Genomic DNA, 25,100 nt, shown 5'->3' with positions numbered 1-25,100 from the left:
GATACTAAGGACACAATTACATTTTAGTAGACACTCTTATCCAGAGCAATTTACAGTAGTGATGCAGAAAAATTGATCCATGCTTTTGTCACTTCTAGGTTAGACTACTGCAATGCTCTACTTTCCAGCTACCCGGATAAAGCACTAAATAAACTTCAGTTAGTGCTAAATACGGCTGCTAGAATCCTGACTAGAACCAAAAAATGTGATTATATTACTCCAGTGCTAGCCTCCCTACACTGGCTTCCTGTTAAGGCAAGGGCTGATTTCAATGTTTTACTGCTAACCTACAAAGCATTACATGGGCTTGCTCCTACCCATCTTTCCGATTTGGTCCTGCCGTACATACCTACACGTACGCTGCGGTCACAAGACGCAGGCCTCCTAACTGTCCCTAGAATTTCTAAGCAAACAGCTGGAGGCAGGGCTTTCTCCTATAGAGCTCCATTTTTATGGAAAGGTCTGCCTACCCATGTGATAGACGCAGACTCGGTCTCAACCTTTAAGTCTTTACTGAAGACTCATCTCTTCAGTGGGTCATATGATTGAGTGTAGTCTGGCCCAGGAGTGGGAAGGTGAACAGAAAGGCTCTGGAGCAACGAACCGCCCTTGCTGTCTCTGCCTGGCCGGTTCCCCTCTTTCCACTGGGATTCTCTGCCTCTAACCCTATTACAGGGGCTGAGTCACTGGCTTTCTGGTGCTCTTCCATGCCGTCCCTAGGAGGGGTGCGTCACTTGAGTGGATTGAATCACTGACGTGATCTTCCTGTCTGGGTTGGCACCCCCGCTTGTGTTGTGCCGTGGTGGAGATCTTTGTGGGCTATACTCGGCCTTGTCTCAGGATGGTAAGTTAGTGGTTGAAGAAATATGTCTAGTGGTGTGAGGGCTGTGCTTTGGCAAAGTGGGTGGGGTTATATCGTTCCTGTTTGGCCCTGTCCGCGGGTATCGTCGGATGGGGCCACAGTGTCTCCCGACCCTTCCTGTCTCAGCCTCCAGTATTTATTCTACAGTATGTATGTATGTGTCGGGGGGGTAGGGTCAGTTTGTTATATCTGGAGTATTTCTCCTGTCTTATCCGATGTCCTGTGTGAATTTAAGTATTTTCTCTCTCTCAGGACCTAAGCCCTACCTGGCCGTGCTGCTGCTCCAGTTTCAACTGTTCTGCCTGCGGCTATGGAACCCTGACCTGTTCACCGGACATGCTGACCTGTTGCACCCTCGACAACCACTGTGATTATTATTATTTGACCCTGCTGGTCATCTATGAACATTTGAACATCTTGGCCATGTTCTGTTATAATCTCCACCCGGCACAGCCAGAAGAGGACTTGCCACCCCTCATAGCCTGGTTCCTCTCTAGGTTTCTTCCTAGGTTTTGGCCTTTCTAGGGAGTTTTTCCTAGCCACTGTGCTTCTACGCCTGCATTGCTTGCTGTTTGAGGTTTTAGGCTGTACAGCACTTTGAGATATCAGCTGATGTAAATAAATGTGATTCGATTTAGTGAGTGCATACAGTTTTGCATTGGTCCCTTGTGGGAATTGAACCCACAATCCTGGTGTTGCAAGCACCATGATGTACCAACTAAGCCACACGGGATTGCACACAGGGCTATTATATTATTATTTTTCATGTATCTAATCTTTCTTAACTTCTCAGTCTTAATTGTGTCCTTATCAAATCTAATCAAATCAAATTTTATTTGTCACATACACATGGTTAGCAGATGTTAATGCGAGTGTAGCGAAATGCTTGTGCTTCTAGTTCCGACAATGCAGTAATAACAAGTAATCTAACTAACAATTCCAAAACTACTGTCTTGTACACAGTGTAAGGGGATAAAGAATATGTACATAAGGATATATGAATGAGTGATGGTACAGAGCAGCATAGGCAAGATACAGTAGATGGTATCGGGTACAGTATGTACAAATGAGATGAGTATGTAAACAAAGTGGCATAGTATAGTATAAAGTGGCTAGTGATACATGTATTACATAAGGATACCGTCGATGATATAGAGTACAGTATATACGTATGCATATGAGATGAATAATGTAGGGTAAGTAACATTTATATAAGGTAGCATTGTTTAAAGTGGCTAGTGATATATTTACATCATTTCCCATCAATTCCCATTATTAAAGTGGCTGGAGTTGAGTCAGTGTCAGTGTGTTGGCAGCAGCCACTCAGTGTTAGTGGTGGCTGTTTAGCAGTCTGATGGCCTTGAGATTGAAAAGCAGCTTCTGTCTCTCGGTCCCAGCTTTGATGCACCTGTACTGACCTCGCCTTCTGGATGATAGCGGGGTGAACAGGCAGTGGCTCGGGTGGTTGATGTCCTTGATGATCTTTATGGCCTTCCTGTGACATCGGGTGGTGTAGGTGTCCTGGAGGGCAGGTAGTTTGCCCCCGGTGATGCGTTGTGCAGACCTCACTACCCTCTGGAGAGCCTTACGGTTGAGGGCGGTGCAGTTGCCATACCAGGCGGTGATACAGCCCGCCAGGATGCTCTCGATTGTGCATCTGTAGAAGTTTGTGAGTGCTTTTGGTGACAAGCCGAATTTCTTCAGCCTCCTGAGGTTGAAGAGGCGCTGCTGCGCCTTCTTCACGATGCTGTCTGTGTGAGTGGACCAATTCAGTTTGTCTGTGATGTGTATGCCGAGGAACTTAAAACTTGCTACCCTCTCCACTACTGATCCATCGATGTGGATAGGGGGGTGTTCCCTCTGCTGTTTCCTGAAGTCCACAATCATCTCCTTAGTTTTGTTGACGTTGAGTGTGAGGTTGTTTTCCTGACACCACACTCCGAGGGCCCTCACCTCCTCCCTGTAGGCCGTCTCATCGTTGTTGGTAATCAAGCCTACCACTGTTGTGTCGTCCGCAAACTTGATGATTGAGTTGGAGGCGTGCGTGGCCACGCAGTCGTGGGTGAACAGGGAGTACAGGAGAGGGCTCAGAACGCAACCTTGTGGGGCCCCAGTGTTGAGGATCAGCGGGGGAGGAGATGTTGTTGCCTACCCTCACCACCTGGGGGCGGCCCGTCAGGAAGTCCAGTACCCAGTTGCACAGGGCGGGGTCGAGACCCAGGGTCTCGAGCTTGATGACGAGCTTGGAGGGTACTATGGTGTTGAATGCCGAGCTGTAGTCGATGAACAGCATTCTCACATAGGTATTCCTCTTGTCCAGATGGGTTAGGGCAGTGTGCAGTGTGGTTGAGATTGCATCGTCTGTGGACCTATTTGGGCGGTAAGCAAATTGGAGTGGGTCTAGGGTGTCAGGTAGGGTGGAGGTGATATGGTCCTTGACTAGTCTCTCAAAGCACTTCATGATGACGGATGTGAGTGCTACGGGGCGGTAGTCATTTAGCTCAGTTACCTTAGCTTTCTTGGGAACAGGAACAATGGTGGCCCTCTTGAAGCATGTGGGAACAGCAGACTGGTATAGGGATTGATTGAATACGTCCGTAAACACACCGGCCAGCTGGTCTGCGCATGCTCTGAGGGCGCGGCTGGGGATGCCATCTGGGCCTGCAGCCTTGCGAGGGTTAACACGTTTAAATGTCTTACTCACCTCGGCTGCAGTGAAGGAGAGACCGCATGTTTTCGTTGCAGGCCGTGTCAGTGGCACTGTATTGTCCTCAAAGCGGGCAAAAAAGTTATTTAGTCTGCCTGGGAGCAAGACATCCTGGTCCGTGACTGGGCTGGGTTTCTTCCTGTAGTCCGTGATTGACTGTAGACCCTGCCACATGCCTCTTGTGTCTGAGCCGTTGAATTGAGATTCTATTTTGTCTCTGTACTGGCGCTTAGCTTGTTTGATAGCCTTGCGGAGGGAATAGCTGCACTGTTTGTATTCGGTCATGTTACCAGACACCTTGCCCTGATTAAAAGCAGTGGTTCGCGCTTTCAGTTTCACACGAATGCTGCCATCAATCCACGGTTTCTGGTTAGGGAATGTTTTAATCGTTGCTATGGGAACGACATCTTCAACGCACGTTCTAATGAACTCGCACACCGAATCAGCGTATTCGTCAATGTTGTTATCTGACGCAATACGAAACATCTCCCAGTCCACGTGATGGAAGCAGTCTTGGAGTGTGGAGTCAGCTTGGTCGGACCAGCGTTGGACAGACCTCAGCGTGGGAGCCTCTTGTTTTAGTTTCTGTCTGTAGGCAGGGATCAACAAAATGGAGTCGTGGTCAGCTTTTCCAGCTTATATGTCTATGCCTCAGTGAACATGACAACAGATTCATACTGTAGGTCAACACTCATTCCTTTCTCATATCTTGGCCTTGCGGGTCTGTTTATATACAATAGAAGTGTGAATATGGATGGATAATGTTCTGGGTTGATTCAACAGGAGATCCACAGCTGAAAACAAGTCAACCCCAGACTAGTTTTTCTCTGTGTTATTTCTTAGCCAATCACAGAGGGGGTGAGGATTTGCTTCAAATGAGCTATGAGAGCCCCGACAGCATAGTAATATCTGCTTAATAAAACGCATTGGCACCCAGTGAAAACCCAGTGACGCTGTCTTTTGTTTGAAGCTGATGTGCTCCATCCATCCCCACAGAGTTGGACGCATTCACATGTGGACCATAAGTCCTGTTTTGTCTCTGTTTGGATTTGACATACTAGTAGACTGAGCCAAGTTTCATGTTCTTTTCAGACTGTGTCTTTCCTCGACTGTGTGTTCTCATGTGTCCGGAATCTCACGGTGGCGTCCATCGCAACCCCTGCCAGTCGGCATGGGTTCAACCCTTAGGAGTTTGGCTGGACGGAGCATTTTTGGTGCCAGTGACATTTAACCCTAAGGCAGGCATCCAGAGCATACATCATCACTCTTAAAATTCTCAACACAACACTCACTCTTCCCTCTCCTCGACTTTCGACTTTATTCCTCTTTCTGCCTAATGAGTGGTATCCCCTCTCTTTCAATCTCTCTGACTTTCCTTCTCTCTATTTTTCCTCTCTCTTTCCACTCTCTCTTTATTTCTTCCAGATATATCTCACTCACCATCTTTCTTATTATAAAATGAGCTGCAGTGGAGGCTTGTGGGAGGGAGGAGCTATTGGAGGATGGGCTCATTCAACTGTCTGAACTGGAACAAATGGAATGGAGAAAAACATTTGGTTTCCATATATTTGATACCATTCAATGTATTCCATTCCAGCCATTATAATGAGCCTGTCCTCCTATAGCTCCTTCCACCAGTCTCCAATAATGAGCAGTGCATTTATAGCCTATTATTTCAACAGGTCCTTACAGCACTGCTCTCCTTCTGTACTCTTTGCTGCCCTCTTGAGTTCAAATGCAGGCATTGCATGAAAATGTGGACGAAGACAAACCTGCTAGAGAAAATTAATGAACATGCCCCATATTTACCAGGGGCAATCCACTAAATCAAATAAGAAATCCTCTTTTTAAAAATGTTGCTGTTATTCAGAAACGCCTAATCCTGTATTGAGGATGATAGATGCTCTTACTGGGATGACTAATCAGGAAGTAATCTCAGCAAATCTGGTGACAAAGGAGTAGGACAGAGCGGTTTCTTTAAGCCTTCAGAAGTACTTTTTGAGCCTTGACCTTTGCAGCCGCTGAGAGCCAGATGACATACATGGATAAAAACGTTATGGGTTGAAGGGGTTTGGAAGGAGGTTAAGGGTCAAACAAGCTTACCATTTCCTGAAACGACTGGAAGCTTATCATTTGTTTGCTGTCAAATTCGATTAAAATAGTGTCTGCTTTAGTGTATATCTGTCCCAGTGGAGATTGAACAATGGTTCTGTCCACGATGACCGTCACAGGTGTATTTTAAACATGACATTTTAAGATATTTTAACATGAGGTTTAAAAAGGCTTCTGAAGTTTGTAATTTCCACGTAAAAAATTGACTTGATTTTCCCTTAAGAAAAATATATCAACCCCTACAAAAATAACAGTTCATTCAATTCACAATTCCTGTTGCTGCAGGATTATTCCTGCTATAGAAAACTGGCTCAAATGAAGATCATACATTGGTGTTGGCAGAATGTTTCCACGACGTCTGCAGCCAATTACCATTGGACCGGTGTCATCTGTATCGGCAAAGACGTGGGGGACCGTAGTGGCCACAGGGCATAATCACAGAACTGAAGGAGACAGACGGAGAGCGAGAGAGACAGAGAAGAGAGGGATGGGACGTAAATGAGGGTGGAAGAGGGATATGGGGGGGGGGGGGGGAGAAGGGGACAGAATAGGGAAGGGAGTGAGGGAGAAATAGAATAGATGAAGGGGCTATCTCTTAGTAGTATCTACGTAATATCTAATGTCTCTGCTTTAACATAAGACACAACCAGATATGTTGTACAGCCTCTGTAGCACCGTACCCTACAGCAGGTATCTCCTAGTAATATGTTATCTCTCTCTCTGTAGGTACCGTGTGAGTCCCATGGCTAGGCCGGTGTTGTCTAGCAAGGGCTGTTCTCATGAGTGTTATAAGGAGGTGGTTGAGCCCCACTGCTGTCCAGGGTCCTGGGGACCAGATTGCATCGGTGAGTAAAACAACACACTGCATCCAATAACTGCAATCCCTCACTGCTGCTCATCGATGAGTTATCAAGCCTCGTTGATGAGGAAAGCAACACCAGATGTAACATCATTTCTGAAATCCCTATTTTACCCCCAGATGCTCTCTTTTTAAAGGCTTGCTAGGGAACAGAGTGTTCTCGTATGTGCTCGTGTTTTGGTGGTGCCGTGACACAGTAAGCTGTAGGGACTCTGAGGGAATGTCTTGATACGACGAGTTCAGACGTGTACTTGGCTGCTACTGCCACTGGATCCCAGTGCTGAGTGCTTTGTGACAAAAAAAACAGGAGGAAAGTGCTCCCATCCTTCCTCAGAGAGGAAGAGTGGAAAGATATATCATTATATTCAGGTTTTGATTTACGGTATGTTCACTCACAATGGTTTGTTACTGATCCAGTGTTGTTTTTAGATGTCAGAGTCAGGAAAACAGTTTGTGAAGCGCCTCAGTAACCTGACCATCCAGTCCACTCTGTTTATACCTGATAATACTGGACTGTACCAGAACCAGGTACAAGAACACACACTGACATGCATTATGCACAACAGGACATATTTATGCACTGTCTCACACAGCTGCTCACACACAGCCCTGTACATTACCACCGGACATATGCAGGCACTGTCTCACACAGCTGCTCACACACAGCCCTGTACATTACCACCGGACATATGCAGGCACTGTCTCACACAGCTGCTCACACACAGCCCTGTACATTACCACCGGACATATGCAGGCACTGTCTCACATCTGCTCACACACAGCCCTGTACATTCATTACCACCAGAGGCATCATGCCCATAGAGATGTCAGATTTGTCCTGTTTAAATATACAAAATAATAATAAAATAAAAATGTTATTTAGAAAATTAGGCAGTATGTCTAACCGGCCTCACAACAGCAGAACACATGTAACCATGCCAGCTCAGGACCTCAGCATCCGGCTTCTTCACCTGCGGGATCGTCTGACACCAGTCACCTGGACAGCTGATGAAACTGTGGGTTTTCACAACCAAAACATTTCTGCACAAACTGTCAGAAACCGTCTCAGGGAAGCTCATCGGAGTGCTTGTCGTCCTCACCAGGGTCTTGAACTGACTGCAGTTTGGCGTCGTAACCGACTTCAGTGGGCCAATGATCACCTTCTGATGGCCACTGGCACGCTGGAGAAGTGTGCTCTTCAGGGATGAATCTCGGTTTCAACTGTACCTGGGCAGATGGCAGACATGGCGTCGTGTGGGCGAGCGGTTTGCTGATCTCAACGTTGTGTACAGAGTGCCCCATGGTGGCGGTGGAGTTATGGTATGGGCAGGGATAAGCTATGGACAATGAACACAATTACATTTTATAGATGGCAATTTGAATGCAGAGATACCGTGACGAGATCCTGAGGCCCATTGCCTTGCCATTCATCCGCCACAATCACCTCATGTTTCAGCATGATAATGCACAGTCACATGTTGCAAGGATCTGTGTTCTTAACTGACTTACCTAGTTAAATAAAGGTAAAATAAAAATAAATAAAAAAATCTTAGTTGGCCTGCCTGCTGGTAAAGTTGGTAGACTTTAAAAAAGCAAGTAATTGCTAAATGTACTGAATAAGACTCACCGGTTGTGCATAATGAATGTCAGTGTGTGTTCTATTACAGTGCAGGTCTACAATTTTATCCCTGATGTCCTTACACAGCTCTCTGGTCTTGGTCATTGTGGAAAGGTTGGAGTCTGTTTGATTGAGTGTGTGGACAGATGTCTTTTATACAGGTAACGAGTTCAAACAGGTGCAGTTAATACAGGTAATGAGTGGAGAACAGGAGGGCTTCTTTAAGAAAAATGAACAGGTCTGTGAGATCCAGAATTCTTACTGGTTGATAGGTTATCAAATACTTATGTCATGCAATAAAATGCAAATTAATTACTTAAAAATCATACAATGTGATTTTCTGGATTTTTGTTTTAGATTCCGTCTCTCACAGTTGTGAGTGTACCTATGATAAAAATTACAGACCTCTACATGATTTGTAAGTAGGAAAACCTGCAAAATCTGCAGTGTATCAAATACTTGTTCTCCCCACTGTATGTTTATGTATAAATATGTACACCCACTCATACACACTCTCCTGGGTTGTATTGTCCAGACACTGACCCACAGGGACATGGAGTACCATCTCTCAGAGGGCCGGGCCTTGGCCCTGAAGGACCTGTCCAACGGCAGCCGTATCCCCCTGTTATGTGAATGTATTATATGTTGCTCTGCTTAACCGGGTCTCCTAGATTGGACTAAAATGTTTGCGAAAATGTGCTACTTAACCAGCCTCATAGACCACGTATTTTATAGAACAGAGATTACCACTGAAAATAAAGTTTGACTTCATGATTGTAGTCTCAGTGAGCTCAAACGTGTCCCAGCCTGGTCTCTCTCTGTAGTGTTCCTCCCGTTATATCAACGGCCGCTTCATCGTCGACTCTGACATCCTGGCATCCAATGGGATCATCCATGTGCTACAGGGATCCCAAAGCCCCACCCCCTTGGTTAGTGGTGAGATTATTACATCATTTTCTGTTTAGTTTCTCTCCTTTATCTCTGACGAGATGTTTATGGTTAAGATTAGGACTGACTCAAATTGTGAGAACTGATCCTAAATCAGTTGGTATGGTCAGGTATTGGTGGACTCCTGTCTGACCTCTGACCCTATCTGTGACTGGTCCCTCAGCTCCACATGGGTTACAAGGCAGAGATGGGGATTGGAGTTGTGCTACTGATCATGCTGATGGCTGGGGCTGGGTTTGTAGCCTACCACTTCTACTCCCACAAGAACAAACCATTCCAGTTCCACTACTTTAATGTGTGTTTGTTGTACAACATTCCGACATCATTAAACAATGAGCCTTTGTCTCATTGCAGGCAATCAGCTGTGTACTGCTATTCTGTTTGTTCAGAAGCTATGTACAATAAAACGTGGGGAACCTCAAACTTGATAATTGACCTTTTTCAGGATGAGGACGAGACACCTCCAGACCGCAACCCTAGCATAGTTAACCCCACTTGTGCCTCCGCCCCTGCCATAAGTGAACCAGTTCCATCATAGCTTCCTGTAAGTGACTCCACCCCATTTTCTTTGTATACCAACCACTGGAGAGAAAATATGTGCATGAATATGAATGCCATTGAACTATACGTGTTGTAGTAGCACCTTTGCTCTAAGGGGTGATACCATAACTCCAGATGACATGTGTTTTAACATGAGGAGGACAAACACCAGGTGGTAGAGTCCCGTATGACCTGCTCCAGGACTGCTGAGAGAGACACACGTCACATCCCTCCCTCTCCCTCTGATGAAGCTGTGAGGAGTGCTGCTGCATGTTGTACACATGTTGACCAGTGGAGGGCAGCACTGTGGGACTATCAAGAGCTCAATTCAATCAGCATCGCGGATGTTCGGCAATATTGAAATGTAAAAGGTCATTTCCGATTGCGCCAACATAAGAAGCATTTACCATGAATGCATTCTCAGTGAATGCGGGATCATTACCGTCAAATGTAAAGAGCTAAACAGCTTGAATCGAGCCCGAAGACTTCCATCTTTGGACTATTCTCCTCTGAGTTGGACAGTGCCTTAGGAAGGACAAACAGGACTCAGTCTCCCACAAAACCACTTCATTATGGACTCAATCTGAGTGCCTTGTCTAGTAATGTTACCAGTCTACCTGTGGCATAATCGTGAAAGAAATCTTATACTGATCTTTAAAATGGGATGTATCTTTTATATGTTAATTAACCAAAGAAAGTATTTGAAGTGTCTGTCAAAAAGGGTTTACCCACAATTTCAAATCTTTAATAGTATGAAACGGAGATAACCAGATGCAACCGTCTTTGTTGATAAAACGTTTGAAGCAAAGCTTAAGCAAACCTTTCCATTCATCCAACCTACACACTCAACAAAATGTTTAACCACAGCCAAATATACATATCAACCAAACTCTCAGTGTCAAATTATGAAGCAAAGCATAAGCATGAATGAGTCTGGCTCTGGTGTCATGATCTCGCCCCATAAGCATGGGTTTGTAGGTTTGAACTCTGGGGCATTGTTGCCTACTGAGGACTCTGCAGGTCAGTGAGTCAAGGCCACTTGGAGTGGCTTCCTCATAAGGAAGGGTGTGATAACATAAGCAGACAGGGTAAATTCTTGGGGTTCCCCCCGTGACTCACAGACAGCAAATAGCAGTGGTTATAGAGGGAAAACTACCGTAATTAAGCACTTTGTTTAAATGAGAATATATTTTTAAAACGAAGTGCCCGCTTTATCCCCCCAGGGGTTTTTCCCCATAACTGCTACTACTCTTTATAGGTGACCCCAGCGATTCACCCCCATGACATCTACCAACACAGCCACACTCAGGAGCTGACCCTACAACCCCATACTTCATTGGTGAGATCCTTACCAGAGAGTCACTGGCTCTTTCACACTGAACATGTCTCTGTACATTTGCCATGAAGAAATGCAGAAACACAAAGAGCACCACCTGTTGGTCATTGGAACAATCAGCCCGGGTCGAATCACTATAAAGGCTTGAAGCTCCAAGCCACAGACTCCGTCACATAACATACAGACCTGTTAGTATGGTATTGGACACAAGCACACCTGTCACCTAGATAGAAAGTCAGGTTTCTGACAAGCACGGAATGTTTGTCTTTTTCATCTGTAGTTTACTTGTCAAATCTAAGTGTTCAGTTTCAACATACAGTCAAGAATAAAAACACTGACCAGCAAAAAGTATCTTTCCATTTTTATCACGCAATCTGTAATGATTTAGCGATACAGATTGAATAGCACCAAAGGGCTTGGAATTTCTCCTTAAAGCCCAGTCATTTTGCAGTAGTGCTTCAACCTAATACACAAAGCTTAAGTAATACTACGTCTCAAATATACACAGATGTGGAATGTAGAGATTTGTTAGTAGCAGTTATGCATTTTAAGCTGTTCAAAAGAATGCGACAAAAGGGTTTTTGAAGTTAAGAACAGCAATCTGCAGATTTCTAAGGCAAAGGGTTTAGCAGGACAAAGCTCCCAGAATACAGTATTCGTGACGATGTCGCTATACAGTTTCTCGTGGTCGGGATAGAGGGCCTGGGTATTGATATCAAAAGATGGAACCACTTGACAACTTGACATTAAAAAATAAAAAAAAGTCTGCCTGATACAGTAAAACTGATCTCAGCGGTCCACGAAAAGGGTTCACTGAGGTACAATAACTGCACTCAGCCTAGCACGACTGTGGACCCTGAATATCACATCAAAGATATAGCACAAGATTAAACAGCTGTTGGACAACAACCGTTAAAATGTATCAATGCATTCCCAGAATTCAGATAAAGTGTTCCCTGAAGAACATGGCAAAGCACGAAAATAGCTCATGTAAAAGCACCACTGAACTGTAATGTCAGGGACTCACCCGCTGGCATGTCTGAAGAGTCATCCATAGGCGGACCTGAGAATATGGTGACGGAAGGAGGCACAGAGAAGATAGACGGTTTTTGCTTGTGTATGTACAGTATACGCGCGTGTGTGTTTGTGTGTGTGTGAGAGACAGATGAGAACTGACTGAATAAAAGGCCACAGTGGTGGTCTCCGAGTCACAGAGCTGGTCGGATTGGCAGTTACTGTAGAAACACCTGAGATTTACATGTAGGTAACACCCCTTCTCTTCGCCCTCCATCCCGAGACAAGGGGCAACAACAAGAACGTAACAGGCAGTCCCATGGCAACAGTCCCGCATCACTTCCTCTTCTTAGGGCTCTTGTCAGCATCCCGTCTACTCTCCTCAGAGTTCTCCCTCCCTGCTTTGAGACTGGAGGCCGAGGCACTCTTCTCTGCTGACTGGTCCTTAGCCTTCTTGGCCTTGGGTTCGGCTGGGGTGGGTTTAGCCTTTCGGCCCCCCAGGACCCCGGAGAGCAGGGTTTTGAGGAGCCAGATGGTGGCGACAGTGGCCAGGAGGGACCAGAGCACCAGGTGGCCGGGTAGAGTCTGAACGTGGCCCCGCACCTGCCTCAGAACCTGGGCCAGAGGAGAGTCAGGACTGGGCTGGATCGGGAACTTCTCCTGCACATAAGATAATATGTAAGCACATGTACATAGACAACAAAGACACGTAGGAGTGTGAGTGTTGTTGGTATGCATGTCTGAGAAATCAGATTTGGTACACCTGGCTATACACCACATACACACACGCCATGTGACAGATGCACGCCATGTGACAGATGCACGCCATGTGACAGATGCACGCCATGTGGCACCACATCTGAAATTGAGGGGCTATCACCACAAGCCACAGTACTGATATTATTAGCCCAATACAAAGTTTAAACATAACCCAGTTGAGCAAAAAGGCTTAGCTACCTTGAGTCCGTGCTGGTTGAGCATGGCCTCCAGGGCAGGGTCACCCAGCTGCACTGCAGGATAGAACTCCTCTGCATAGTCTCTCCTCCACCATTCATTAGGACCAGACCTGACAGGGAAGACAACCAATACACCACTCAATACCATAGGAAAATTATTTGATTTGTTTCTGGTTGAATACCTGTATCAAGTGGCTTTAACGAATTCTGACAATTAGCATACTGTAAGTATACCATACTGCACATTTTGTGGGCATTCTGTGAACAACATTACTTAATATAGCGAATATTTAAGTTCACTTGTATATCTTAACTGATTTTATGAATGAATGATCTAAGAAACACACGGGTTAACCCATTAACACTCTCCCCAGCACACCCACTGTTGTAGTGGCCGTCGTAGGCTGCTCACCCGTCCTGTGTGGTCTGGGTGAACCAGTACCGGTAGAGGCTGGCTCGGAGGTAGACCGGGGGAGCCTGGCTGAATGGGTATTGGGCTGAGTCTGTCTGGATCAGTCTCACCACTGGGACACAGGGAGAGATACAGAGTCATGTGTGAGCGACGTAGGGCAGCATGTAGGTATGTGGTCATCTGAGTGAGTGCTGATATTTCTTCTTTGTTGGACGGTTAATGATCTACAACGTGTGAGTAAATCACGCCCACCTCACACTGACTAGCGGTTTTACACGGCAGGCGCATACCAGTCAACTTCTGGGCCCGTATTCATAACACGTCTCAGAGTAGGAGTGCTGATCTAGGATCAGTTTTTCCTTTAAGATCATAATCAATAAGATTAAATAGACAGGGGGGGACCTGATCCTAGTAAAGACCACAGGCCTAAAACCCCCCACCAAGAGCCAGAATACAAGTAGTCTGCCAGATGCAACCTTTCCTCATTAAAACAAAGACGTATGTGCTCTTATACTTTAATTGAAAAATAGAAGTCATTATCCCAGAGGGCAGTACATACCATCCTTATTTCCCTGCAGTAGGCAGTGCACTAGGCCTGTAAACCAGGAGCTCTGTTTGGCCAGTCCCTGGGCTGCCTGGCTCATCTGCCAGTCTAACCGTGGCTGGTGGGGGGCCACCACTGGAGGGGCCACGCCCACGTTCCCCGGCTTGTACATGAACTCTATCTCCTAAGAGGGCCAATGGGGAAAGGTTCATTGAAACACACCATACACCTTTTGCAGAAATATATACCCGATTGTTTTACTTGATAAAAGTCAAGTAGTTGAGGAAGATAACATGATTGAGGACATTCCATATCTAACATTTTGAAATGAGAAAAAATAAAATAAACTGAAAACTTTTCATCCATAACTATTATTTTGGTCCCCGCTCTCTTACCGTCCAGGTGTTCTTGTCCATGCTGCCCTCTAGGATGACCTCTGACCTCCCGGCCACCCCTGTCATCCTGCTGTCCAGGCTGTAGGCACTGACCAGTCTGTAGCGCTCCACTAGGCTGTAGGCCTGTCTCACCTCCGGTAGGATTTTACTGCTGTACACCTGTTCCATGGAAGAGTAGGGCACCTGGGGATGAGGAAAACACCATGACCAATCAGAGAGAATCTTATAAAAAAGTGCTATCTACTAGACCAATAGTAACTCCAACAAACCAATTCGGTAGATGTATGCCGTCTTCATTAAAGTGATTCACTATTACACAAAACACCGACTTAAAGTAATTAGATGGGTTTTACTCAGTAGATGAATGCAAGTACGAAATAAAAAGTTAACCAATCAGAAGGCTCCCAGTGTGATTGACAGGTGTGACTCACCACACTGATAGCAAACACGGCGACTGCAGCAGAGGCAAAGACAGCCCATTGGACGAGGCCCCAGAGCTTCCAGAGGCACCCTCTAACACACACACACCTAGGGGGAGTAAACACAGATCTGAGATCAGTGGACATTAACGCAAAACAAGGATGACTCACACTGCATCGGACAGACCACTGTTCTGGGGTCAGAAAATGCAACGAAAAGGAACTAGATATGAACTAGATCTACCACCGTCTTTGAATTCCAGATACAGTTTCAGTATGAAATAGGCTACTCACCCCAGCATGGCTGCCACCACCTCCCAGGTGAGAGAGAGAACTCCTACCCAGATAGTGGGTCCTGTCACAAGCTTCAACAAATTGCCAAACTGCTGCTGGGTGAAGGCTACAAAACAGGACAAATACATGACAAATCACTTAACCATGAACATAATGTATCAATGACTGACATCCTACAGGAAATGAAATGGAGAAACTCTACTGGGTCATTAGATATAAAGTAATATATTAACCTACCAGGTCACTAGGTATACTATTTTACAGTGCCTTCGGAAAGTATTCAGACCCCTTGACTTTTTCCTTATTTTGTTACATTGCAGCCTTATTCTAAAATGGATTAAATAAATAAAAACTCCTCAGAAATCTACACACAATACCCCATAATGACAAAGAAAAAACAGGTTTAGATTGTTTTGCAAATTTATTAAAAGTAAAAAACAGAAATACCTTATTTAAGTAAGTATTCAGACCCTTTCCTATGAGACTCGAAATTGAGCCCAGGTGCATCCTGTTTCCATTGATCATCCTTGAAGATGTTTCTACAACTTGATTGGAGTCCACCTGTGGTAAATTCAAATGATTTGGAAAGGCACACACTTGTCTATATAAGGTCACACAGTTGACAGTGCATGTCAGAGCAAAAACCAAGCCATGAGGTCGAAGGAATTGTCTGTAGAGCTTCGAGACAGGATTGTGTTGAGGCACAGATCTGGGGAAGGCACCAAAAAATGTCTGCAGCATTGAAGATCCCCAAGAGCGCAATGGCCTCCGTCATCCTTAAATGGGAATGATTTGGAACCACCAAGACTCTTCCTAGAGCTGGCCACCCGGTCAAACTGAGCAATTGGTGGAGAAGGGCCTTGGTAAGTGATGAGACCAAGAACCAGATGGTCACTCTGACAGAGCTCCAGAGTTCGTCTGTGGAAATGGGAGAACCTTCCAGAAGGACAACCATCTCTGCAGCACTCCACCAATCAGGCCTTTATGGTAGAGTGGCGAGACAAAAGCCACTCCTCAGTAAAAGACACATGACAGCCCTCTTGGAGTTTGCCTAAAGGCACCTAAAGACTCTCAGACCATGAGAAACAAGATTCTCTGTTCTGATGAAACAAGACTGAACTCCGGCCTGAAGGCTAATCGTCACGTCTGGAGGAAACCTGTCACCATCCCTAAGGTGAAGCATGGTGGTGGCAGCATCATGCTGTGGGGATGTTTTTCATCAGGGGGGACTGGGAGAATAGTCAGGATCAAGACAAATATGAACAGACCTTAGTGCTGAGTGATCCTTGATGAAAACCTACTTATGTAAATATGATCTTTAAAAAAAAAAAAGACAAATTACACAAAAGAAATCTAAAAACCTGTTTTTGCTTTGTCATTATGGGGTATTGTGTGTAGATTGAGCAATTAAAAACAGAATAAGGCTGTAACGTAACAAAATGTGGAAAAAGTTAAGGGGTCTGAATGCTTTCCGAATGCACTGTATATAGATGATAACCTACCGGTTTTGGAGGTTATAGTCCTGGCATCCCAGTCGATCTCCAGTGTGAAGAGCACTTTAGTTCCATAGATGATGACAGCAAATACAGCCAGTACAACCAGCAATGACATTATGGTTTGGGGCCAGGCTGCATACATGGTCAAAAATAAATTTGATTAGGTACTCTTAGTATCACAAACAGAGCCCATCATTTGTTTTTGTCCAGCTACTAAAAACGTACTTTGTAAATTAAGTTAAGAGGTTACCTTTTAGGACATTAGGAATGTTAACTGCAGTTAAGTACTTCTGTGATGTCTTTTGTTTAAACAGGACAACACCTGACATCCTGCCAGATCAGACCACTCTGCCCGAGAATAAAACAATAACCCCCCCCTCCCTTTTTTCCCTCTCCCTACCATCAAGACACAAGGACACCCATCGGAACTGAACCAGTGTTCTGCTGGCATGCACTCAACAATGCACCCCTCACTGTGTAATGTCAATGTTGGCCAACTGGAGAGGCAGAATAGGAAAAGAAAGGAAGCTGATCATTACTGTAACAGCCTTTGTGTTTTATAGTACCTTCCACCAGCTTAAAACACCATACTGGGTGTGGATAATGCTGTATTAGGGAGAAATCTGGCCTGAACGTCTACTCTGGTGTTAAAAGTGAGAGTTGAAGGTTGCATAAGAAGAGAATGAGGTCATACTCTTGGTTCTCTTCTTCTTGCCGTGGCCCAGCCAGTAGCTGATATGGTCGTCGTCCAACAGGGAGAAAGTCAGAGCCAGGGAGAGAAGGGGGAGGAAGCCATAGTTCCCCAAGAACATCAACTTCACCTGGTATGTTGCCTGGTTATCAGTTACAGAGAGATGTAGGTACAGTAGATATAGTTAGATAAAAGGCATCATGCAAATTACACGTGTGGGGTCGCAATCCTGCAACATTCAAAATCCCTTAAGACATGTGTATAGTTAGGTGTCAAACATACAAAAGTCTCTCACACACACACACACACACACACACAAGCCTTATAGCAGCATCGGGGTCTGGCGATTCCCTGGATGATAACAGACTAGATAAATTGTACTGTAGGTAGTTGGTTATTCACGTGTCTTTCTGAACCTTTCCTCTCTCAACCAGACCTCAACACTTGATAGCGATTTAGGCGGACGGTGGAAACTTTGAAACAAACTGGAAGCCTATATTTCTGTGTGTTCAATCCTTCCTCAGATATTTTTCATGCTCATGTTTAGCAGCTGCTGGTGTAACCACACACACACCTGAATGTAGAAGGCTGCCAGTCGGAGGCTGCGGATGGGGGCAAAGTAGAGGGGGGGCACAGCGATCTCTGTCACCAACAGACCGACAGTCCCCAGCTTCAGGTACCAGTCTGGCAGCTGCTGGATGAACCAGGACCAGGGCAGGGGGATGCCCTGGGCCTCAAACATGTGGTTCACCGCTGGGAAGAGGGAGGGTGTTGATGGGGTGATAGAGGGGAGGAAGGGTATGAGACATGGATGAGTAAAGATTGACCCATAACACTGCACACCTTTTTTGAGATCACATGTTTTATATTTTTCCTGAACACTGATGTGTAGTGAGGCTCCATGCATCATCATTATCATCATCATGGAAGCGAATGCGCATACTGCCGCTGGGCGAGGTACATACCCATTACATGATGCACAATCATAGCCAATGTTATCATTACTCAACCAGTCTTTGTACAGCACATCACATTTCTCGTACCATTGAACATAGCTTCAGGACCGCAACTAATTGAGAGTCTGTTGGGAAACTGGTCTGACATTGGGATCAGGAGTCCCAATTTCAGCCCAATGTCGCTACAGACTCCCATTTAGTTGCGGTCCCGAAGCTATACTCAACAAAAATATAAACGCAACATGTAAAGTGTTGGTCCCATGTTTCATGAGCTGAAATTAAAGATCCCAGACATTTTCCAGACACACAAAATGTTTTGTACCAAATTTTGTGCACAAATTTATTTACATCCCTGTTAGTGAGCATTTCTCCTTTGCCAAGATAATCCATCCACCTGACAGGTGTGGCATATCAAGGAGCTGATTAAACAGTATGATCATTACACAGGTGCACATTGTGCTGGGGACAAAATAAGACCACAAAAAAATGTCCACCAGAGCTGTTGCTGAGAATTTCATGTTCATTTCTCTACCATAAGCCGCCTCCAATGTCATTTTAGAGAATTGGCAGTACTCCATCTGGCCTCACAACTGCAGACCACGTGAAACCACACCAGCCCAGGACCTCCACATGTGGCTTCTTCACCTGCGGGATTGAAACTGAGGAGTATTTCTGTCTGTAATAAAGACATTTTGTGGGGAAAAACTCACTCTGACTGGCTGGGCCTGGCTCCTGTGGTGAAAATTCTATTCAAGTGAGAGAGACGGTCATTTCCTCAAAGAATCATCTTTATTCAATATTGCTTAATTATTGCAATAAAGAAGCCGTCAATCCAACAGTCTTGACTGTCGGACCGAGTGCTTGAATCATACAGAGAATACCAGGTCTTTAAATACCAAACCTAAAACTGCGGGGGGGAAATGTTTCTTCTATTCCTTCAGGGTCTCTCTATCTATAGAAGGCAGGCCCCGTTAGAACTGAGACATATGTCTCACAAGCACCCCTAATGATAGGCTGGAATGTGGCTGCTTTAAAAAAAATCACCGAGACATCAATCAATTGTCAGCTTCAAGCTATCTCTAGTAAAACCCATGTCCCCAACACCCAGACTACCTGCAGGAAGCTAGAGTGGAGACCATAAAAACCACAACATTAATAGGACTATTCAAGTATGTATTGTCAACTATTAATCTCAAACCAATAAGGTCAACACATCATTTTCCCCCTCACACTGGCTCCCAAGTTCCCCCACACTCGCCTATGCCCTCCCAGGACCACCCATTGCCGAGTCATGTGAAATCCATAGATTCGGGCCTAATGAATTCATTTAAATCAACTGATTTCCTTATATAAACTGTAACTCAGTAACCTAATTGAAATGGTTGCGTTTATATTTTTCTTCACATTGAACAGTACAGTTCTGTGTCATAAGAAGTTCCCCCGTCTCACCAGTGAGCCCCCACCAGCTGGGGCAGTGGCTGGCCAGTTTGGCGACCCCGGAGCCAAAGGTGAGGCGGAACAGGAGCCAGCGTGCCAGCCAGAAGGTCACGGCGTCATGATGACGGAACGTCGCGCACCGCAGGAGGTTGAGCGGCGCGACGAGCACGGTCAGGAAGCCCGCCTCCAACAGCAGGCTGTCCCTATGGGAGGGAATCAGACGAGACATTAATAATCAAATTCCATTTTCCTGTAAAAAGAAAATCCCAACTCCTCCTCACATCCTAACTATAATGTATAGGGCACTGAAATACCTCGAACTACCCAAAGTCTCAGGTCTCAAAGAAATTACAAAGTTGAAATGTATTAAAATCAATAGATTACATTTCACTCAAAATTCCTGCACCAGAAGGCTACATGAAATTCCTGCTCAAAACAGTGAAATACAGTAAATATTCACTGAGCTTCAAATCCAATGGCACTGCCTTTCAGGAAATCAGTTAGCCTAGTAGAAGCAATGCCCGTTAGAGCCAGAGGCACTGAGACGGCAAAACATACTGGTAGCTGTGCATCTTAAAACAGGTTGTAGGTTGGCATTCTCTTTATGCAGAACCAAATGGTGTGCCTTAGGGGATAGCCACCTAACTGTAAACAGTTCAGACACACCTACACCTACTACTCATAAAAACACAAACCAGGCAACTATGTGTTATCTATTTACCACTCCATGCAATTGCTGTTGCTGTGGAAACCACTGCCTTACACAGGCCCAGTCCTGGCCGTTCTGACGCTCTAGGCAAGACGAAAAGAAATGACGCAATAAAATACGTCTATATCAGTGGTGGAAAAACATGTATTTTCCAGACGCTGAAAAATACATACTTTTTTAGGTCTTTATTTGTCCCGATTCCTGTGAATGTTTTGGGAGGGGATTTGGTGTTCGCTAACTTGTCAGCGCATTTTTAATTTGATTGGGCGCCATTTACATTAAGCTAATTGGAGAAACGTGAATGATGTAAAAAAGTGTCTGTCTCAGATTACATTGTCATACATTTTATCTCCAGCCTGTAGGCAACAGAAAAGGCTGCATACTCTTTCCACCATAGACTATATCTGCTATGTGATGTTTGTGACGGAACGTTGGTGGATGCATCTCTCCAACAACACCCTGGAGAGGCACGCTGGGAATGGACCAGCAAAATATTTTGCAACCCTGCCTTTGACAAAGTGGGCACTGCTTATCACAGGGCGTCATCAGCGTTCACCTAAAACTCCCATATGTTTGAGAGAAATTGTCATTGTTTTTGGGCAGAATTATGTGAGGTTTTATGTGTTGTTTGAGGTACGTCTTGGTCAGTTTAGCTCAGAAAAGGCCGCCTCGTCAATCTGCCGCCACTGGCGGCCGCCAAATCCTACCTAATGGGCAGCCGGCCCTGGCCTTGCACCATCTTGCTTTGCTACAAACAGATATCAGAAGTAAATGTGCTGCAATTCTAGCACATCTCCAAGCTTAGCTAAAAGTCCATATTACATCTCTGATAGATGTCCTTCAATGCAAAGTCTGCTGACCCCTATAAAATATGCATGATGTCTAAGACTGATACATATGGACAAACACTTTCAACATCAGTTCTATTCTCAACTTGACAACTGGTGCACTGTACTGTAGTTAGTAATCAACACAGAATTATGAAGAGTGGATCGTGAATTTTACTGGTAAATGGTTCCAATAGCAGTTTATTGTCTGACTCTAATGCTCTTGCAGTAAAACCCATGTCTGAGAAAAACAAATGATGTCACACAGTCCCAGTAGACTTTGCCTTCAGCAATAACACTTTAGTAAACAAAATACTTTTTGTTTCAAAGTCTGAGCTTTGCAGCCTATGTCTCGCTCTATCAATTCAGCCCATAGGAGAAGTCAGATCACTTACCACTGAAAACGCAGAAAGTCTTGACCCACCTGTCAAGAGAAAAATATGTTGATTCATTTACTCTATCATTTATTTAATGTACAGTATCTAACCAAACCATGGGCAGACAGACAACCCCACCCACCGACCTGACAGAGGGAGAGGTAGAGGGCCCAGAGGCAGAAGAACACCAGGCTGTCTCGGAGGGGCTCCAGTAAGGCTGCTCCCAGGGCTAAGAGCGCCCCCGCCAGGCAGAGCAGCTCCATTGCCTGCTGGGCGTCCAGGTCCAGACCCAGCCGGGGCCCCAGCCACAGCAGGGAGGGGTGGGCATGTATCTGCTCCAACACTGGTCTGGAGCCGTTCACACGGGGCTCCACCAGGCGCACAGGCAGGACCCCCTCATTGCCATAGAGACCTGGCCACAGAGACAAAGAGCAGGGATGGATAAACAAAACAGAGGGGGGTTGTGTTTATTGGGAATGGGGTTAGTGAATAGAGGCCATGTTCATGTACTTACAGTAAGTGGGTTTATGGTACCCTGCTAAATAGGTCAATGGTCACGTATGTGGAAACAAGACACTTGTTTTTATCTGGGCTGTCTGCTTATTCAGTCCAAATGGAACATGTGAAAGAAGGGAGTTCAGAAATTCAAACATCTCACTAAATTAGGTATTCCAGAATATTATTACATTACCATAACATTGCTTACGGGTTGAGCCAAGATTGTGATCAACTGATTGGAATATGGCCTAACTTTTTCATTAAAAAAAGACTGAAAGCATACAGCTAGTCTTATTACAGTTCATTGGAATCTAGTGTATTTAGTGTACACTTGAGACGACAGGTGAGAGACTAGAAGTGCCACTAGGACATACCTGGGACATACCTGGCACACAGAGTGGACCAACTGGATGCATGCTCACATTTGGGACGAGAAGCAGAGCAATACAAGTAAAACAAACACTAAACTGTGCAATGATGACTGATTGATGTTCAATGCATCTCCTCTTGCCAGCACTTGTCAAGTGTTATTTCAGTTAGGCCACCTGCCGCCAGGTAAAGTGACTATGGAGAGGATTGCAAGTGGACGTACACATATTTTGCACTTCGTAAAATGTGTTTTGTGTTGGATATTTGGTTCTCTCCTCAATAGCTATTGAGCCAAGCATGCCATGACTATGAAGATAATACTCTGAATGCTGATTGGCTAAAAAGCCATGGTATATCGGACCATATACCACGTGTATGATTTTTTTTTTTTAATACTATTCTAATTACATTGGTAACCAGTTTATAATAGCAATAAGGTACCTCGGGGGTTTGTGGTATATAACCAATATACAATGACTAAAGGCTGCATGCGGGCACTCCGCATTGCTTCGTGCATTTATCCGTGGTATACTGACCATATACCACACCTTCTCGGGCTTTATTGCTTAAAACAGGGGAGGATGGACAAAAATACATGTTTGTTTGTGTAAAGAAAAGTACAAACAATACACCTTGTATTCCAAAATGCCTGAAACCAACATTAGCAGAAGTATACGATGATTACAATTTGCCGGTGTCTAGTCAGAAATCCTGCGTAGGATGCCGGTTTCAGGCGTTTTGGAATACAAGGTGTATTGTTTGTACTTTTCTTTACACAAACAAACATGTATTTTTGTCCATCCTCCCCCGTTTCTGAATATATCAATTTCATAATCATGGCACACTTCGTGTAAGAGCTATTGAAGATAGTGTGTAAGAGCTATTGAAGATAGTGTATAATCAGCTCCCCTGATTATGACTAAACCATTTTCATAGTCAGAGTGTTTTGCATAGAAAAGCTATTGAACATTTAAATCCCCCATAAAGAAAATCTAAATGTCCTTAATAAGAATAAGCAGTGGATTTTTGTCAATCCTCCCCCGATTCAGAATATCTCATTTTCATAATAATGGAATGTTTGGTTCAATAGCTATTGAGGAGACAAAACCGAATAGCATCCCAATATTCAATATAAAACACATTTTACCTTGGTACATTTCTCATACAATTTGCTTAATAAGATGGCTGCATGACAAAGTGACAGTGATGGCAAATCAACATGACTACAAGTTTGTATTTAGACAGGGAAAAAATGAAAATGATACTACAAGATCGATTGTATACTGTTAGGGGTCTGAGCCAAGCTCGAATACTGGACTGATGTGTGCACAATCTGGAGGAAAATCCTAACCCTCAAAGAGGGTTAAGCATAAAAAAGGCAACGAAAGCAACCGTGCAAAGAAATCATTCACTTGCCCCAAGCAAATTCATTCCAGAAAACATCCACTTGCCCCAAGCAAATATCTAAAACGGGCATCTGTCCAATAACGACCAGTGCTGTCAGGACGTGGCCATAGCATGAAAGGCCACATCACTTATATCGCTGCCAACCGGCCTCACTCTCCTTTATAAAGCCAACCTGCCCTAGCCTCGTACGAACTTGCGAGCTCAGGATGGTTCTTACTAGGCTAAGTCTCCCCTAGGTTAATGTATGATTTCCCTTAGTACGTGAGGGACCATTCTATAAACAAGTCATTCACGTATACAGCTAGTTCATGTTTATAAATAAATACGAACACATCAATATAGATATGTGTATGTAAAGTATCTGAAACTGAATATTCAATCAAAATGAATTCCTTTTCTAGGCCTAGACTATAGTTACGGTGCATGAGTTGTAACAATGTAGCAAAGGCAATGAATGTAGCGAAATAGCTTAGCGCGTGGAAGTTGTCATTAGCTCGCCCGATCAGTCCCAACAACACCGGCTAGGTCAGAAAGTGGTCATTTCATCCGATAAACATATTAGGCTACTTCGTTTGACAGTATTTTATATTTACAATCCCCGGTGTACTTTACCGATCAGATGCAACTACAAATCAGTTCATCATCAGAATCGCAACAGTTGGAATATGAGGAAGCAAGCTAAACATATGGAAAAATTGGAATCCACCCGATTCAAAGATGCAGAGCTGAATGCTTTTCTATGATCATCAACAGTCAACCAATAATCAAGTTCCTTAGATTACAATTAACAAATTGGCGCAAGTAAAATGTTGTTTTACCTGGTATCTGGACATAGAGGGATGCAAAAGCAAACATGTAAATAATTGCCATACTCCATAAAAACATATGACGCGTTAATCTGGTTACCCCCATGTTTAAAGCTAGGCGTTCCTGCTAAATCTAAATCTATATATTTTTTAAAACGTCTTTCAACACAGCACGAATAAATAACTGTTGCTGTGCAGAGAAAGAAAAATAAGTGAATGTTGCAGAAGGCGTGGTTCTTCTTCTTCTTCTGTGGAATGTATATCGCCGTTGGCAACCAACTTTAAAGTGCATTACCGCCACCAACTGGACTGGATTGTGGACCAGAGACATTGAAGGTCTAAATCAAACCCAATATAACAATAGGGGGGCAATATACAGGGGGTACTGGTACAGAGTCAATGTGTCAATGTACAGGGGCACCGGTGTCGAGGTACTTATGTACATGCAGGTACAGTAGTGTTATTAAAGTGCCTATGCATAGATAATAACAGAGAGTAGCAGCAGCGTATG

At 44.5% G+C, this 25,100-nt stretch overlaps 1 protein-coding gene across 1 annotated transcript; it reads right to left on the bottom strand.

Moving 5' to 3' along the window:
• Positions 1 to 10,369: 10,369 nt before the first annotated feature.
• On the bottom strand, positions 10,370 to 24,827 carry LOC110490325 (lipase maturation factor 2). Its single transcript, XM_021563652.2, has 14 exons — positions 24,602 to 24,827; positions 21,656 to 21,921; positions 21,528 to 21,556; positions 19,609 to 19,799; positions 17,778 to 17,956; positions 17,207 to 17,345; positions 16,519 to 16,644; positions 15,017 to 15,122; positions 14,735 to 14,831; positions 14,304 to 14,486; positions 13,924 to 14,092; positions 13,365 to 13,476; positions 12,954 to 13,062; positions 10,370 to 12,656 (listed from the first exon to the last, which is right to left on the bottom strand). Exons 1-14 carry the CDS (start codon positions 24,693 to 24,695, stop codon positions 12,333 to 12,335), a joined length of 2,124 nt encoding a protein of 707 aa, XP_021419327.2. The 5' UTR covers positions 24,696 to 24,827; the 3' UTR covers positions 10,370 to 12,332.
• Positions 24,828 to 25,100: the final 273 nt, after the last annotated feature.

This window comes from Oncorhynchus mykiss, chromosome 15 (assembly GCF_013265735.2).
Source record: "Oncorhynchus mykiss isolate Arlee chromosome 15, USDA_OmykA_1.1, whole genome shotgun sequence".
NCBI classification, from domain to species: domain Eukaryota; kingdom Metazoa; phylum Chordata; class Actinopteri; order Salmoniformes; family Salmonidae; genus Oncorhynchus; species Oncorhynchus mykiss.
The sequence above is the reverse complement of the archived record's forward strand: the minus strand, read 5'-3'. Positions and strand labels throughout refer to the sequence as shown.